This window comes from Hemiscyllium ocellatum, chromosome X (genome assembly GCF_020745735.1).
Source record: "Hemiscyllium ocellatum isolate sHemOce1 chromosome X, sHemOce1.pat.X.cur, whole genome shotgun sequence".
Taxonomy (NCBI): domain Eukaryota; kingdom Metazoa; phylum Chordata; class Chondrichthyes; order Orectolobiformes; family Hemiscylliidae; genus Hemiscyllium; species Hemiscyllium ocellatum.
This window is the reverse complement of record NC_083453.1, coordinates 19,496,923-19,516,270: the sequence shown is the minus strand read 5'-3', so window position 1 is coordinate 19,516,270 and position 19,348 is coordinate 19,496,923. Positions and strand designations below refer to the sequence as shown.

Genomic DNA, 19,348 nt, shown 5'->3' with positions numbered 1-19,348 from the left:
TTCTCAATGTTTTTAACCAACAGAGCCATTGGGTAGCTCAAATGATAATTTTGTTAAAATATTTTGTATGCTTTACTAGCTCGAGCTATGTAATTCCATTATAGAATGTACAGCACTGAAACAGACCTTTCAGTTGAACTCATCCATGCTGACTAGATATCCTAACCTAATCAAGTCCCATTTCCCAGCACTTGGCCCATATCCCTCTAAACCCTTCCTATTCATACACCCATTCAGATGCCTTTTAAATGCTGTAATTGTACCAGCCTCCACTACTTCCCCGGGTAGCTCCTTCCATACACGTACCACCCTCTGTGTGAAAAAGGTGCCCCTTGGGTGTCTTTTATATCCTTCCCCTCTCCACCCTAAACCTATGTCCTCTAGTTCTGGACTCCCCCACCCCAGGGCAAAGACCTTGTCTGGTTACCCTATCCATGCCTCTCATGATTTATAAACCTCTGTAAGGTCACCCGTCAGCCTCGGACGCTCCAGGGAAAACAGTCCCAGCCTATTCAACCTCTCTCTATAGCACAAACCCTCCAACCCTGGCAACATCCTTGAAAGGGTTCAGAAAAGATTTACAAGTTTTATAGTTTACTTGTAAACTTATTACGGTCTAGAACTAACAAATGCTTTTTAATTCATCTCAATCTCAAAATGAATTTGCTTACCTGGTAATCTAGCATCAGTAACACAGTGCAGCGCACATTCACATCTCCTGGTCTTTTCACCTGGAAGCCATCAGTCTCTTGGGTTGTGGCTGTTCTGTGCCACTGAATGGAGTTAGGGAAAAACAGTTACCACTTTGTATAACTAACAGACACATTCCTTCAGCCACTGTATCAACAGTATTCTTCAGAGCTCTACCAGGCATGCATCGTGCTGCTATTCAGGGCACTGTCACTACATAATATCCTACACAAAGACACGCACGAGAATTCCTAGAAGCACGGCATTCCAACAGGAACTCTATCAACAAACACATCGAGTTAGACCCCATCTACCACCCCCTGAGAAAAAGAACAGGAAGTGACTTCACCACAGGAAATGACCAACCCAAAGAAACCCAAACATATAAACAGAAAGCAGGAATTATCAGCAGTGCTTCGCCTGAGGCCCACTGAAGATGTTACTGTGTATGGTGATGAAACGTCTGGAAATGAACCTTCCAGCTCAGCGAGCAAACCCACATCCAAAACCTCAACCTCAGCTCCAAACCTTCTCAAAACTCGCGACATAATATCCTGTCTAACTAAGAATATGCTCCACTACCAGTCTGCTTGCAGTGTTTGTGCAATTAGTTCCCCCTCTCATGACTCAGGGACCTTTCACTCCCTGAGCAATATTTAGTCCCACTGCTAACCCAGAGAGGAAGACAATTCTTGGTACACCAGCCAACCAGAAAGCCTGTACTGGCATCCAACAGGCCTCATGCAGCATCTCGCGCGGGGAAAGGAACAAGTTACAGGACCCACACAAGCCCTTGCCATGACATCTGTTATAGGGACACATGAGGAAAGAAGAGATTCAAACTGATGTGACCTCTAGGAAGTTGCTATTTTACTGCAGACAGAAAACACTTCAAATTTCAGCACGAAGGAGGAAGTAAGATGTCATGCAGCTACATTTAATGGTTCGGGTGCACGGTGCGCCATTCTGCTTACCTCAACCAAGTGGTTGTCAGGTCCATAGAGATCTTTATCTAGTTCAATCACAAGGGATTTGAAAAATGAGGAAAACTTCCGCTTCTGTTTAGTAGCATCATATTTTGATACAGCTGACTACAAAGGCAAAAAAAATCCTTCAACAATTCAATACAGAACAGATGATTAAGGGAAATTGAAAATAACAAAACCCTTGCAGAGCTGCGCCATTTTTTGAACACGATCCTTCAAGCTCTCCTCCACAACAGCTCTCTTACTGTCTGCCACATGCCCCTTGTAGTCGCATGTAAAGAGAGGTAATCGCAATTCAATTGACACTTAACCCTCTATCTTCCTCCTCCACACTCCCCCCACTGTGCCTGGATTCTGTGCAGGGGCCTTTGCACAACAGGCCAGGCTGCAATCAAAGTTCAACAGAACCAAGGCCCAAAACTTCAAGCAGTTCAAAGCAAACTCTTGGCAACAGCATTAAAAGCAATAGTGACCTTGGCTAGGATCTCAGGGAAAAATTATGGAAAGGCTTGACATAAAAGCATCTCTGGTAAAAAGGGGGCGAAAGGTAAATCTAAAACCTTACATCCTCGAGAAGCCTGCCTTCCACCCGAAGCTCCCAGGATGCCACAGTTCCTTCGCCATCTTCTGCATCTGGTTTGGCAGGGTTGAATGTATTTGAAATAAATATACGAAGCTTTCGCTTTTGCTGGAAAGAAATAAGAGGAGTTTCAGGAATCAAGTTTTTTTTTTCTCCTCCGTTAGGCAGAAATATCACTGTATAGAAGGGGCTCTAAATCAGGTGACTGAGGAATCCAACCAGGCAGTTTAATTTTGCCTTATGAAGAATGCATCTTCTTGCAGGATGTGCATTGCTTTCAAACATAGTGCGTTTGAATTACTCTTTTGTCTGGTGAAGTTTTGAATTCCTGCCCTCGAGGGGGAACAATTCCATTGATGTCGGCAATTGTACGACACCTCACGCAAGCATTTATTCTCAATAAGCAAGTCTGGGTGGCAAGTGTTGGTGTCATGCTAAACTGCCGAAACGTCCCAAGCCTTGCCACAGTTAACATTCCAGCGTGCATCATGTCAGCCGTTTCATTTCCTTTCGCCTCTTTTGAATCGCACAGAAATCAATTTGAACTCTGGAGATCAGTTAACATAGCCAGGAACATAGACATAGGTCATTCTGTCCCTACCTCGGTGCCCCTGCTGAAAAAAAAACTCTTTTTAAAAATTATTATGCCAGCCTTAAGAGCTTTTTGCAGTCATAATGTTCCACACTTACGATCTAGAGCCTTGTTGGGCTGCAATGATCCAGCATCAGACTCTCCAACACATTCATTCACAAGTCAGAGGAACAGTTAATATTCCACGTATGTCAGAGTTGAGGGTATGTCCACCAAACTGGGAAGTTGACTTGCAGACATTTTGTTCCCAGTCTTCAGTGCTCCTGTGAAGTGCTGCTGTATCGTCTTTTCTGGCGTTTATTTGGTTCCATTTCTGCTGCTTCCAGTTGTTCACTGTCTTGATATATTGGGTATATTGGGTCAAGGTTTGTGTTTGTTGTGCGTGGGTGCGTGCCATGCCTTTGGAAATTCTCTGGCTGTCCTCTGTTTAGCTTGTCCTAGGATCGTTGTGTCGAATTTGTGGTCATTGTCATCTGTGTGCATGGCTATTAGGGACAGCTGGTTGTGGTGCTTGTTCACGGATGCGGTTTGCTAGTTGTCTGCCTGTTTGTCCTATATAGTGCTACAGTGACTCCATCAACAAGCACGTAGGCCTAGACCCAATAGACCAGCCACAACAACAAACAACCGGAAGCAGCGGGAAAGGAACCAAATAAATTCCAGAAGAGACAATACAGCAGCACTTCACAGGAGGCTCCAAAGCACCGAGGATGTCACCCAGACAGGAGTCGAAACATCTGCAAATCAACTTCCCAGCTCGGCAAACACACCCACAACTATGACAACTGGTACCCGAGCTACAAATCTTAATCCAAACTTTGAATTCCAACTGTGTCAACAATATTGGGGTCACTTACAAAGCAATAGAGCACAGTGTGAAAACCTCTGCTGTTAATTTGGGCGGCACGGTGGCACAGTGGTTAGCACTGCTGCCTCACAGCACCAGAGACCCAGGTTCAATTCCTGCCTCGGGCAACAGTCTGGGTGGAGTTTGCACGTTCTTCCAGTGTCTGCGTGGGTTTCTTCCGGGTGCTCCGGTTTCCTCCCACAGTCCAAAAATGTGCAGGTTAGGCCATGCTAAATTGCCCGTTAGGTGAAGGGGTAAATGTAGGGGAATGGGTCTGGGTGGGTCGCTCTTAGAAGGGTCAGTGTGGACTTGTTGGGCTGAAGGGCCTGTTTCCACACTAAGTAATCTAATCTAATTTTCTACTTTGGTTTTTAGGAGGAGATGAAATTTATCAATCGCCCACTTCAAGCTGTCCTATCTGAAGATGGACAAAGTACTGCAGAATTTACATCTAGGGCATGAATCTAGTGGTACGCTAATGCAGGTTGATCAATTTGTGACGGGCATGCAAATTTGCCCCAATGTCAAGCAACATCAAAGTCAAGGAATTGTGGCAGAACGGATCTTTGAAGGACAGAGATGCTGGCATAGCTGGCAAAGCCAGCATTTGCTACTGACCCCCAAGTGCCCTTGAACTGAGCGGCTTGGTTAGCAATTTCAGAGGGCAGAGAAGAGTCTAGCACGTTGCTGTGGGTCTGGAGTCACATGGAGATTAGACCAGGCAAGGATGCCAGATTTTCTTTCCTAAAGGACATTAATAAAGAGCTTGTTTTTAAACAAAAATTCCCAATAGTTTCATGGGCACCAAAAATCATACAAACTTTTCAGTCCAGATCTTAAAAACTTTAATGCAAATCTCTCGGCTACCACGGTGGGATTTGAACCCAGCTCCCCATGGTTTTGGCCTGGACCACTGGGTTCCAAGCCCAGTGGGACTGCCACTGCACCACTATGTTTTATAGAAAGGTAGCATATCCATGTTTCATTCCACCTTCCTTGGCCTGGAGCTGTGGAAGCTTTAGCACTTCAAATGTGTTGTTTTCGGGATGGGCGCTCACACACTTTTAAGCACTAGTCCAAGACCCTTATCAAGCTCTGGTTAAAATATTACTCAACCCCCTTCTAAAACATATACAAATTACCTTACATCTAATATCGCGATGTTGCTCACCCTCCCCCCCCAACCGCCCCCCCCCCCCCCCCCGCCAAAAGGCAAAAAACACACTTGGTGCGCATACTATTTCGGCCCCTCAGTTTGATACGCCTCAGTTAAATTTCTACAAAACCTCACTTTATTTCAAGGAAATAAATTTTCTCATTGCTAAATGTCACCCATTCTGGGTACATCCTCCTCAACCTCCTCTGTCCCCTCTCTAGTGTGGATTCATCCTTCATGTAACGCAGCTGGCGATCGACCACAACCCCGTGCTCATTCTCTTGCCTCAGTATCCGACATGTCGTCTTGACAACATGAGTGACCTGTCCCTACCACCCTCACTCTGAAGGGTTTCAAGAACTCTCATTTCATTCGCAAGCGGTTTCGCACCAGCTCTCGACATTGGTTTGGAGGTGTTAGCCTGATTTCTGAAAGGTCTGGTTTTAGTGGGGCAAAGTACAGAGAGGTAACAAAAAACAGAAGTAGTCCAACATGTTTTACCTTTATTGGTCTTTTCAGTGCTTCCTGGATGTCCAGGCGCTTCCTCATTATAGTCTGGTCCAACTTCCTCTCAAACGCCAGCAAATCCATGTAGGCTTGAGATTCTGGCACAAGTTCCCGAATCTATAATGAAATGCATACCGTACTACAATACTCATCACTGATGATCACCAAAACTGCTGCTTTTAAAGGCACAGACATCCTTGTTGACAATGCCTTTCACATGCCTGCAGCTTTCGACATGGTCGACCACATGCACCTCTTGCCTAGTATCACTCTTATCTGCTCGGGTGTAGTCACAGAGTCTCCTGCAGTGAGGAAAAGGACCCTGCGGAAACACAGCTCTATCCACCCACTGCCCATTGTTGCCCTGCGTACAAACTGCTTGCCCAACATCCAGTCTTTCATGAATCACAATTTCCTCCGGTTAAATAGTTGGAATGATCAAAGGATTGCCTTCATCAGCTGCGGAAAGCTCTATACCAGAGTGGCCGATTCCATTCGGTTCTCCTCAGCATCCGTTGCAAGCCGAACCGGAATGCTCTGATTCGGATTTGAACCCAGTGGGTGCAGGTGCCTGGGCACACCAATCCTGAACCAAAAGGTTGTGTTGCCCTAGGCCTGAGGGGTCACATGGTAATTAGACAAAGGTTTGCAAACGGTTCACCTAGCTTGCCTTCAGTTATGATATTCCTCCCCCCCCCCCACAAAAAAATCACTTTTCTGAAAAACAAAGTTCAAAATATTTGGATTACCTGCCTCGGCTAAAAAGCAGGGTGTAGGAAAACCTTTAACTACAAAAAAAATTAAGGATGCACTTACCCTCTGAGGTAGAATTTTATCAGCCATCTTCTTCTTCTTTGCACTATTCAAGAAGAAAGAATAAACTTGTTACCCTGGCAACTTACTTCCCAAAATCAGACACTCTGAAAAGAAGGCAGGGTAAACTAGCCATTTGTAGTAAAAGGAACTGTCACAAACAGACACTTAAATATTCAAAAGCTAAAGTACAGAAACACGAGCTGTGGTCCCAGAAAGCCACGCAAATTCATCACCAAACTGATCAAGTATCAGGTCAAAATGAGACCACACAATCATCCCCATTATTGAAGGACTTGAATCGCAACAGACTTTTAATGTTTATAAAAGCGTTTTCCTTTCCAACTGGTTCCCCATCTGCTGCATCCTTCCTTCCCTTATTGACTGGCAGTCATGCCTTCAGCCCCTTAACCTAAGGTGCCCCAGCCCCCAAAAGCAACAAGACTCTCGACCAATCACTACTGGAGAAAAGCTCAAAGTTGTAGGCAGCCACCCACCTCCTCACTCAAGTGGCTATATTTCATGTGGGAATCAAAGCAATGACTGCCAGCAGGTTACTGGAGCTCATGGGGAGTAGATCGTATGACAAAGTTGAATCCTAACATATCTGTGTGTTTCAGTAAGTCATTGGATCATGACCAGAGAAATGATCCCAGGAGTATAATGGGGCCGCTAGCTCCCGAGCTACTGCCCCAGCTAAAATCAACTGATTCAGCGCATGGCAGTGTTCAATCTTCTGATCTACAGCCCCCCCACCACTTGCATGTCTGTGCTCAGTGCGGCCAATCACCGAAATGATTAAACTACATCAAAACTAAGACACCTGATGTTAAAAAAGCCAAATATTGTATGCTATTTGCACAACAAATGATGCATTTATTCACTAAGCCATTTGGGTTGTTTCTAATGCCAGTTTTTCCATGCTAATGGATGGTAAAGACAAGTATGATCAAATAACTGAAGCAGCTGAATACGTGATATCAGGTGTGCAGCACTGCAAAAGTGTGAAAGATGATGATTTTATTCTTTGAAACAGGTCATTGTGCCTCTGCAAAAGTATTATGTCCGTTACTAAGACAGCCTAGTAGGATCAAAATTTTCAGTAATTATGGGTGCCATACTACGTTGCACTTGAGAGAAAGGTGATGTAAAAAAAGAAATCAGCTAGCCTCTTCTGCTGAGCTCTGACCCGGTGCACAGATATGGATGGCGATTACAGGCTGAACTGCCGTATGCTTAGTTTGGTTCTTTCAAATCAGAATAGCACGCCAATGCTCCCTGAACTTAGTGGAGCTGGTGGCAGGACAACACTTAATAAGAAATGAACATGTGTCCTTCATGTGCACTGGGACACGAGTTCATGGTCTTCTCTTGAACAACAGTTTCTCAATAAATTATAGTCATTTTACAGGGAGGAGCATCCAGATAAGGCAACATACATATTAATTGGGTGACCATTACAATCAACGAGTATCAATTGCAGAGACCCAGAAGCTCTTTCCTGTTATACAATGAATGTTCTTAACCTTGTTAACTGGGCTCATACAATGGATACTTTTCTCCTTGTTAGCTGACCTTGCATACTAAATGCTTCCAATATGGTTAACTGGCTCTACATAATGAATACTTTTCCACCTTGTTAACTCATTACTCTTGCCTCCAGCACCCCATTGTTAACTGTAAATTCTTATCTGATCTGCATCATGCTCAGCTGAACCGCTTGCTTCACAAAACTCAGAACTTAACTCTTTCCCTGCCTGCTTATACCCTATACACATTCTCAGTACCTTTTAGAATGTCTTCAGTAAGTCCAATTAGAACACATTTCCTGGTTCCCTCTATCCAGTCTGGCTGAGACTCCCTCGAAAACCCTGAATAAAGTAGCGGACGCAACTTCTGGTATTGGGTAAGGAGGTAGATTTAATAAATTACCCCCAAGTTAAGGATCCCCTGGGAAGCCATGATCATAACATGATGGCACTTAATATTCAGTTCCAGAGTGAGAAATTTGGGTCAGAAACAAGTATGTTTAACTTAAATAAAGGGAATGACAACGAAATGAGGACAGAGTCAGCTAAAGTGAACTGGGCCGATTGATTAGCAGGAATGAAAGCAAGCAAGCAGTGGTAGACATTTAAGGAAGGCAGTCATAACTCTCAGCAAAAATACATCCCAGTAAGGAGGAAAGATTCCAAGAGAGGGGTAAACCAAGGAAGTCAAGGAGAGTATTATGTTGAAAGAAAAACCACACAAGGAGGCCAAAGTCAGCGATAGCCCTGAAGACTGGGATAAATTCAGAAGCCAAATCCAATCTAATCTAATTCATGACTGAAAAGATAATAAAGACAGAAAATAAATGAGGAATAGAAAAACTGTCAATCAGAGCTTCTTTAAATTCATAAAAACGAGAAGAGTATTTAAAGTGAACATCAGCCCCTTAGGAAATGAAGCTGGGGAGACTGTTTTGGGGAAAGGAAATTGCAGAATTAAACAGATATTGCCTATCAGTCTTTACAGTAGAAGATATTTCAGACATTCTATCAATACTAAAGAATACAGGGGAAGAATTAAGTACCATCACCATAATAGTAGAATTAGACAAACTAATGAGACTAAAGGCAGATATGCCCTCTAGCCCTGCACCCTAGAATCCTAAAACTGGTAGCTAGAGGCAGTGGATGCATTGGCTTTAATTTTCCAAAATTTGTTGGATTTTGGAGAAGTACCAGAGGATTGGAAAACTGCTAATGTAACACCTCTGCACGAAAGAGGAGGCAGGCAAAAAGTGGGTAACTATCGGCCAATTAGCCTAACATCTATTGCTGGGAAAGTGTTAGAATCAATTATTAAGGAAGTTATAAAACATTTGGAAAATCATAACTTAATCAGAGTCAGCATGATGTCATGAAAGGGAAGTTGCATATGACTATGACGAAATGACGACATGATATGAGAAACTGTGCTTCGAGAGAAGACCGTGAACTCATGTCCCAGGGAACATGGGCGATGGTTCTCTTGCCCTCCAGGGCCCAGAATAAAAATGAAGGAGGTAAAACTACATTGCGTCTCTGAGCGTTTTGCTCTGACTGGGGAGGGGGGGAAAGGAGGAGAAGAGATGGGACGACAGTACCTCATAAAAGGTTAAATCATAAGTTAACAGTCCACAGTGTTGGAGGTGGCATATTGGCATGGATTGAGAGAATTGGCTCGTGGGCAGGAAACTGAGTGGGAATAAGGAATTCTTTTTCAGGATGACAATCTGTAACTAGTGGGGTTCCAGAGGAACCAGTGCTGGAACCACAACTGTCTACAACAAGTATTAATGAACTGGAGAAAGCAAGTGAATGTCCTGTCGCTAAATTTGCAGATGACGCAAAGATACCTAGAAGGCGGGTTGTGAGAGGGGTACAAACAGTTCACAGAGAGATATTGATAGGTTAGGTAAGTGGGCAAAAAGTTGGCAAATGGAGTATAATGCGGAGAAACGTGAAATTGTTCATTTTGGAAGAAAGAACAGAATATGATTTAAATAGCGACAAACTGCAGAAGGCTGCGACACAGAGGGACTTGAGCACGAAACACAGAAAACCAGCACACAGTGGGACAGCAGGTAATCAGGAAGGGCCAATGGAATGTTGGCCCTTATTTCATGGGGACAGAAGGATTAAAGTAGGGAAGTCTTACAGTAACTGTACACGGTGGTCAGTCCACGTCTGGAGTACTGTACACCGTTTTGGTCCCTTTATTTCAGGGGAGATATCATTTCACTGGAGGCATGCCCGGGAAGGTTCACTAGGATGGTTCCCGGTGTAGGATTGTCTTATAAACAAAGGTTAAGCAGGCAGGAACTCTATCTATTGGAATTTAGAAGAATGAGAGATAATCTCATTGAAACATGTAGGTCTCTGAAGGGCCTTGACAGGGCCAGTGCTGAGAGGATATCTCCCTTCAGGGGAGAGTCTCCGACCAGAGGAGCACACTCTCAGAATAAAGGGGCGCCAATTTAAGATTGAGATCAGGAGGAATTTCTTCTCTCAGAGAGTTGAGTGTCTTTGGAACTCCTTGCGCTGTGGGGCAGAGTCATTGAGAACATTTAAGGCTGAGAAAGATTTTTGAATATTCAGAGAATCAAGGGTAATGGGGAAAGGGCAGGAAAATTAATGTCAGGAATGTCTGATCAGCCATGATCTTATTGAATGGTGGAGCAGGCTTGACGGGCCGAACGGCTTACTCCTGTTCCTACTTCTTATGGCAGAGTGGCAATGTTGCTGAACTAGTAATTCCAGAGGCCCAGGTTAATGCTCTAGTGACATGGGCTAAAATCACACCATCGCAGTTGGTGGAATTTAAAATCAATTAATACATCTAAAGTTATTCTCGATCAATTGTTGGAAAAGCTCATCTGGTTGGCTAACAGAAGGAAAATGTGGCCTCCTTACTCGTTCTGGCCTATGTGTGACTTATAAATACCCTCCTCAATGGTGTAGCCACCCACACAGTTCAGGGGCAATTTGGTCTCAGCATCAAATCCTGATGCTGGCTGCGACGCGCACATCACAAAAGAAATTTTAAAAGCGCACTCGGGTGAGATTTTTGGAGGCTGCTGATGCACATGGAACTGCAGCCTGAATGAGTGAGCACTCCACAGGGGTGAAAATGAACCAATTTTTTTATTCCAGGGACCACAAGACCAATACTGGTGCGTCTGACAGAAGATTAGATTAGATTAGATTACTTACAGTGTGGAAACAGGCCCTTCGGCCCAACAAGTCCACACCGACCCGCCGAAGCGCAACCCACCCCTACATATACCCCTTACCTAACACTACGGGCAATTTAGCATGACCAATTCACCTGACCCGCACATCTTTGGACTGTGGGAGGAAACCGGAGCACCCGGAGGAAACCCACGGTGAAGGTGACCATTTTCGAAGCACATCACTCACGGCAACATCTGTTGTACCGAATCTGGGAAAATGCATTTAAAAGCTCTTCGACCTACTTGTGATTGCGGTTTTGGGCTGCTTGCTGCTGCACTTGTTGAATTTGCTGAGGGGCTGGCCGTTTGCGAGACTGGTCCATCATCGACTGAGGCATTCCTGGCCGCACAGCTGGGCTCCCTCCATACGAAGGACCAGGCGGACCCATAGAAGCACCCTGAGGTGGCATGCGGCTGCCTGGAGGCATCCCTGGGCGCTAGTCAAAAAGAAGAAAACAAAATAAGACATCGGAAAGATTGTGACCTTGTCACGAGAGGCTGGATTCAGCAAACCAACACCTCACGCTGCAAACACCTTAGATGAGACAGGCAATGCAACTTCAGCATTCATCCAGTGCAGCCTAGCACATCCCTCAACAAACAAAAATCCATGGCACAAGGAAAAGGCAGCAGCAAGGTCAGTTTCCAGGATACAAGATCTGTCATTTTAGTATCAAACCTAAAATTGTTAGCAATGTAGCCTTGTGCGCTAAGCTAGAAGCACCCGAACGCTTTCCTCGTGTGACCCCATTTTTAGACATCAGGCTGCGTGCGGCCCCAGAGAAAAACCTTGTGGGGGGGGGGGGGGGGGGGGGGGGAGAGATAGACAGGTCGAGTGGTGCTGAACCAAAGCTTTAGAGGTCCTCGGGGGTCGGGAGAGACCTTCAGTTCTTCAGTGAGATGGGGCTTCAATTCTCCACTGTGGAGGAGTGGCTTGGGAAGGAAGAGGGAAGGCAGGAGTTGGGTTTTGGGGAGGCGCGGAGAAGGCAGAGTTTCTACAAAAAAAAAGCCCCAATTTTTGGCAGCAATCGGATCACAGAGAGCACCCCTTTAGGCTACCCCCACCAATAGACAAAAACAAAAGGTTTAAGGGGAGATCGCAGCGGCCAAAAATCAGTCAAAGCTGTGGAACTGCTATTGCTGCCTCAGAGCTCAAGTCCATGCTGGGCTTGGGAGGTCCTGCAAGAAATGATCAATGGGAAAGATTCAATAGACCCGGTGATTGCTAAAAAGGGGAGTGACAAATTACAGAGAATAGGATGCCCGATCAAACTTGTACTTCAGTTGACAGGTTAAAGACCTATTTTTAGAAAAGATGGCAGAGGGGTGTGGGGGTGAATATGTTGGCCAGAGACCACAATATTGTCAATTTTCCATGCCAAGGTGCAGTACAACGGGGGTGGGGGGCGGGGAAGGGTGCTTTCAGACAGTTAACATTTAAAAATCTGCAAATTTACCTACAAGTTTCATCTGAATTGTATTCCGGTACAAGGACACAAAAGAGACAGGTCAGCAATTCTGCTTCATTCTCCCCACAGCAGACAGCTACAATAGGAAAATCCCGTTTGTGGGACAGCGGGGGAGCGGTGAAAGAGGGCAAATTGGAAGGTTGGGGGTGGGGAGCTTAACAAAAACGGCCACTGGAAATGAGTCGCACAGAGGGGGGGGGAAAAAAGAGAGAAAAAAAAATTGCTGGACAATTTAAGCCACTGTGCCAGTACAGGCATGTCTCTTATTAATCCAATTGTTCAGTCTGCTGCACAGAAGACTGCAACTGATTCTGCAGTCAATGCATCAACCTGGGAAACAACACAGCCCTTTCCTCCTTTAGGGCCGGAGTCAGTTGATGGGATAATCTTCTCCCACCCAAAATTCTGCATTACAATTGATAATAACCTGCCACCGCAGTTGGAATTAAAAAGCCTCGTTAATTTTTTTTTAAAAAAAACAAACCCTTACCAAACCGTGAGCAAGAAATTCAAAGAGTTTACTCCTGGTTGCTGACTGCATGCCACGCTTCCCTTTCAAACACCCTTTGTCCGTGAGCCACGCTCCACTTTACTGCGCCCTCGGTTAGCAAGCTGGTGCTGTTGCTCTCGGGCATCCGACATTTTATTGTGGGGAAGAAGCAGTCGCCTCAACTTTATAAGAAATCCAGCAAATCAAAAAGCAAACTATCGGAGCAAGTGACATTTCAGGAGACGCCGTCATATTGTTCAGTCCAAGGCCCGACAATGTGCATTCTAAACACCACAAAGAAATGAATCAATGAAAGACCTTGTACCAGCAGTTGTCACGTCACTTGTGCATGCCTTTCAGCTCCATACTACGGCTCTTGCAGGTCTCAGCTAATTAACATCAAGACTCAAAAGAGGAAATAAAAGACCCTGCCTGCACACAGCAAAACAGCTGTCGGCAGCAAACGGGTGTCCGAGAAAAGCCTTGAACATTGCCGCAATAGCCACCCAGTCGGTGCAATTAAATACCATTTAACCGGAGAGAGAATTTCAAATAAAGAGTAATACATTTCAAAACTGTCTCATCAGCAGATCAGCAAAAAAAAGGTATGTGTTCCAGAAATAGCTGATAAACAACACTCAGAACAGCAGGTTACATTCACATAGTGCCTTGAGCTAAGAAAAACATTTGAGATGCTTCTCAAACCATGCCAAGCGTGTCACGCTTTGCTCTTTTGGGTCATTTGCATAGATAATGAAGTTTGCTGGGTGCCAGCCATGGCTCAGTACTCTTGCTTCGAGGACAGAAGATTATGGATTCAAGCTCCATTCCAGAGACTGGAGCACCGAATCTAGACTGATGCTTCTGTGCAATCCCAGGGAGAGACTATACCGTTGAAAGTGCCTTCCTTGGGAAGGAATGCTGAACTAAAGCCCCATCTCCCTTCTTAGGTCAGAAAAACAGACCAAACGGCACTATTCAGAGCGCTGGAAATTCGCCCCCATGTCCCGGCTACTGCTCCTCCCTTGGCTGTAATCAGTAAACCAGCACTAGATACATCTTGAGCTCACGAAAGCCGCTGTATTAATGCAAGTTCTTTATTTCTAAAGGAATGGTGAGCAGGGATGAGTCAAAAGGTTGCTTGATAGAAGTGTTTTATGGAGGGCTAGAAGGAGGCGAAGACATCAACAATCATCCCACAAAACAGAGTGTGCAGCAACACAGCAGTATCATCGGAAATAAAGGGTGCCAAATTAGCTCCTTTTGCTGCATTTACATTGGCACCGAGTCAAGTCAGTCACAGCTAAAGGGACACCATTCTCTATTTAACATTATTCAAGTGTTTGATCCAAGCGTATTCAATTAGTTGCTTCATTCAGAATTTAACAGTACAACCTACAACACATTTACCTCTAATTAACACAGTATGATCTACTGTTACAACCCAAACGTGAAGAACAAAGACTGATTGTTTCTCAGCATTGCACAGGCAAGAGCATTCTAGTGCCTGGATTTGATCGTGTCAATATGAGCACTAAACTCAACAATAGGACCCCCAGGCCTCAAATTTAAACAAATTGCACCTTGCACTGAAGTAGAATGAAGACAACTACCAATGAAGACTAAGAACACTGGCTCATTTCTTGAGTCTGCTCTGTCATTAAGACCTCGGCTAATCTGATTACTATACATTCACTCCAAAAACCTCTCACCCCCTTATCCAAGAATGAATCTATCTCGATCTTACATAACATTCAAGGACTCTGTTCCTAAAATTTTTTGAGGAAGTGTGTTCCAAAGATTCATGACTCTTAGAAAAAGATTTTTAATATATGTTTTAAACGGGGCATCCCTTAGTTCGGAACACGAAATTCTAAATTCTCTCTCCAGAAGGAACATTCTCGCCATTCAGCTCAACCTTTCCATCTTCCCTTCTCATTCTAAGCTGGAAACTAAAAGTGCACTCAAATGACACCCTGGGCCCAAGCCCAGAGCCGCAAACATTTCACCTTACAGTATCACCTCAACCCATCTGCTATAGCCCCCGCTGAGATTCTACCAGTAAACACCATCAACAAAAGGATAGCCAGGCACTTTTTTTGCCCCTGAGATGGCAGCAGATTTTGTTGCTGTAGATGTAAAGGCCGCCAAAACATGCTTCGCAAATTACAGACTACTCCCAGGCACCGAATATAATCCAATGGGCAGAGGCAATGTCTCGAGCTACTTCAGCACAGACATGGTCACTCAGGCAAAGGAGTGAAACCAGAAGCCGTGTGAAAGGCTATCTGCAATGCACTGATATACATGGAAAATACTGCGTTAAAACATCAGAACTTTTAAGTTACAGGAAAAGGAAGTGGACACAACTGATTTTAATGTGTAGCATGTTGAAATCAGAGGCACCAGTTAACTGAAATCGGTTTCTTTCTTCAAAAGGTGCGTTCAGGATGACTGTCTACAAGTTAGCTCAGGTCACTAATTCTGAATTAAGTCAAAATAAAAAGAACTTGCATACACAGTGCCTTTTACCCCCATTGGGGCAGTCCAAAGCACTATCACTGACACATGTAGCGCCATGCCAGCTGAGGAAAGTTTCGAAAACATTCACTGGCCCCTGTCAATCCCCATCTCATGCTGTGCGATCTACTGATTTCGACTTCTCAGCTTGGTTTCAGACTCCCAGCAGCTGCAGTCATCATTTTTGCCTCCAGAATCAAGGCCTTTTTCATCATGCAGCATCAGACCAAGATGCCACATCTATGTCAGAGCAATCAACTCAAATCTTATTTAACTACTTTCCACCCCCAGCCCACATTTTTAATGTATAACCCTGCAACATTTAAAAATATCATTGTTGCGTGGGAAATGGGTATTGCTGGCTGGGCCAGCATTCATTGCCCATCAGTAATTGCCACTTGGCCTGAGGGGTTTCCTAGACTATTGCAGACGGCAGTTAAGAAATCAATCATATTGTTATCATCTGGAGTCACATGTAGGTCAGACCAGATAAGGATGGGAGATTTCCTTCTCTGAAGGACCTTAGAGAACCAAATGGGGTTTTAAGCAAAGTCAACAATGGTTACATGGTCCCCATTAAGCTAGCTTTCAATTCTTAATGTCATTGAGGCACACATCACCATTTGCTGTAGAGGGATTCGAACCCCTGACCCCAGAGCATTAGCCTGGGTCTCTGGATTGCTAGTCCAGTGATATCTGCAAGCCTGTTTCTTTGTAACCCCATCTCCTGACCTCTTTAATCCTTCAGTGCCCTGAGAATTTCACCAGCTCGGGCATATTTTTGCTCTGAATTCTTTGCCTGACACTGTACAATGACCTAATCACCAACTGCAAAATGCACTTGCCACTTCGCTATCCACTCTGTTTAACTCAGCCCTCCAGCATTCTTCCTCATAGAATGACACGCTAGAGATTCCTGGGGCACATGATTAACACAGGTAGGCAATCTGAAAAACATTAATATACTTGTCCTGCCTATCTCTCCTTGCCTTTAACCTCATGTCTTAAGCACAGGGCCAAACACATTTTACACGCCCAAATCTACCGCAATCTGCATTTCCTAGTTTTAATTTCGATGGGAATGGAGTATAAAAATAGGGAAGTTATGCTAAAACTATACAAGACACTAGGTGGACCACACCTCAGAGCATTACAAAGAGTTTTGGGTCCTTTGTTGAAGAGAAGATATACGAGCACTGGAGGCAGTCCAGCGAAGGTTGACTGAACTGATACCACATATGGAGGGACTGTCTTACGAGGAGAGGTTTAGTCGGTTGGGCCTGTACTCATTGGAATATAGATGAGAGAGAGGCAAACTTAGTAAAACATACAAGATTCTTAAGGGAGTTGACAACGTAGATGTGGAATGGCTGCTTTCCCTGGTGTGGGACAGTCGAGGAACACAGGGCATAATCTCAGAAAATGGTGCTGCACAATTAAGACAGAGATGAGAAGGAATTTCTTCCCTCAGAGCAGAGTGAATCAATGAATTATTTACTGCAGAGTCTCGGTCATTAAGCATATTCAAGACTGAGACAGACAGATTTTTAATCAATAAAGGAATCAAGGGTTATGGGGTAAAGGCAACAAAGTGGGGTTGAGAATGTCAGATCAGCCACGATCTCATTGAATGGTGGAGCAGACTCAATGGGCTGAATGACCTACTTAGAGTTAGATAGCAAAGAAACAGACCCTTTGGTCCAACTCGCCCATGCTGACCAAATATTCTAAACTGATCCAGTCCCATTTGCCAGCACTGGCCCATGTCCCTATTAAACCCTTCCTATTCATGTCCCCATCCAGATGCCTTTCCAATCCTGTAATTGCACCAGACTCCATCACTTCCTCTGGCAGCTCGGTACATACACACACCACCCTCTGCACCCTTTGTGAAAAAGTTGCCCCTCAGGTCCCTTTTAAATCCTTCCCCTGTCACCTTAAATCTATGCCCTCTGGTTTTGGACTCCCCTACCCTGGCAAAAGGACCTTGGATATTTACTCTATCCATGCCCCTCATGATTTTATAAACCTCTGTAAGGTCACCCTTCCGTCTCCGATGCTCCAGGAAAAAAGAAGCCCCAGCCTATTCAACCTATAGCTCAAACTCTCCAAACCTGGCAACATCCTTGTGAATCATTTCTGAACCCTAAGTTTAACAACATCCTTCCTATAGCAGGGAGACTAGAATTGAATGTAGTATTCTAAAAGTCCAGTGCAGCTGCAAAGTGACCTACCAACTCCTATACTCAGTGCACTGACCATGTGATCTAACCTCACTAACCGGCCGACCATGCAGCCCTCTGTCAGATGTTTTGTTGAAGTACATATAGACAGTGTCTACACTCTGCCTTCAACAATCTTCTTGGTCACCTCTTCAAAAAACTCAAATCAAGTTAATGAGACATGACTTCCCACGCACAAAGCCACATTGACCACCCGTGATCAGTCTTTGCCTTTCCAAATGCATCTAAATCCTGTCTCTCAGAATCTTCTCCAACAACCTACCCACCACAGTCGTCAGGCTCACTGGTCTATACTTACGAGACTATTCTTGACCACATTAGCCACCCTACAGACCTCTGCATCTGTACTTTATGATTTATCCTGTTCAACTCAAAATAAAATCAGTGTTTTACAGATTAATTTTGACTGTCTCAGGTTAGCCTACACTTCTCCAAAACTGTAATGTGGAGGAGCCGGTGTTGGACTGGGGTGGACAAAGTTAAAAATCACACAACACTAGGTTATAGTCCAGCAGGTTTATTTGCAAGTACCAGCTTTCAGAGCACTGCACCTTCATCAAGTGGTTGTGCCCATTTGATGAAGGAACAGTGCTCCAAAAGCTAATGCTTCCAAATAAACCTGCTGGACTATAACCTGGTGTTGTGTGATTTTAAACTTTCACTAAAACTGTCACTGTTATCCTTTACAATGATTTCTCAGGTTTCCTTCTAAATAACATGAAACTAACATTTATCATTCTGTCCTTTGATATAATTATGCTCAACACTCCTGATGTTAACAACACGAAGTCCCCTGAAATCACTGTCCTGACTTCTGAAGAGCTTTCTGCAAATTTCTGGCTCACATAAGCCAAACAGGCCTCCCCACCTGAACGACATGACTCAAGCTAACATTGTTACTAACCAGCACGAGAAGGCTGGGTCTGCTAACATTCACAGTGTCTCCTTTTGCCACTTTCGATTCTTTTCCAAAGGCTTGTTTTAAATCTAATTGCCTTTCAGACTGATGGGCAAGGCCGTTGCAACTTTAGTGCCTGCGCATCTCTTATCTCAACAAGCTTATTACTTTTACGTTATTTCTTTTCTAACTGGGCTTGATTTGATTAGTTTTAGCACACTGAACCTCTGGTCTGAGATGCTGATTTCTTTTTAATGAATGGTACAGTGAGAGGTCTGTGTCATTCTGAGTACGATGACCACGATTGAGGCAATTGTTAATCCAGATGCTCACCCATATTCTAGAGGCAGGCAGCCAGAAAAGGTAGAGATCTCAGCTTCCAAAGGATCTGGTCTCCAGATGGAAACCATCAGATCACCGAACGTAAAAATGGTGAAGAAGCTGACGTCTTAACATTTGAAAATGCAATTAATCAACTGTGATTATTAGCACAACCTTGAATCCTTGATAAAGACTATTGTTAGGCAGAGATGTCAGAGACGCGAGGGGCCACACCACAGCAGAGAAGGCCACGACAAAGTTTAGAGGCTTTGAACTCACCAAAGGCCTGACTGGGTAACAAAGGTCATTTCCCCTGGTTGAGGGGCCAGCGATGAGGAGCCATCAATTTAAAATTCTCACAAAGAGTGAGCCTCACTTCTGCTGAGGCAAAGACAACAGCACCTTTTGTCAGGAGGGGGGTGGGGAAACAAAAGCTAAACAGTGGGAAGACATTTGGTGTGGTCCAGCATTGCAGAG

At 44.4% G+C, this 19,348-nt stretch overlaps 1 protein-coding gene across 1 annotated transcript in view; it reads right to left on the bottom strand.

The window, feature by feature from the left end:
* Positions 1–19,348, bottom strand: part of smarcd1 (SWI/SNF related, matrix associated, actin dependent regulator of chromatin, subfamily d, member 1) — a 49,153-nt gene that overhangs the window by 22,511 nt on the left and 7,294 nt on the right. Inside the window, exons 2-7 of the mRNA XM_060820949.1 lie at positions 11,174–11,367; positions 6,175–6,217; positions 5,353–5,475; positions 2,242–2,364; positions 1,665–1,781; positions 672–773 (exon numbers count right to left, since the gene is read on the bottom strand). Coding sequence (XP_060676932.1) covers positions 672–773; positions 1,665–1,781; positions 2,242–2,364; positions 5,353–5,475; positions 6,175–6,217; positions 11,174–11,367 — 702 coding nt within the window. The remainder of the gene's footprint in view (positions 1–671; positions 774–1,664; positions 1,782–2,241; positions 2,365–5,352; positions 5,476–6,174; positions 6,218–11,173; positions 11,368–19,348) is intronic.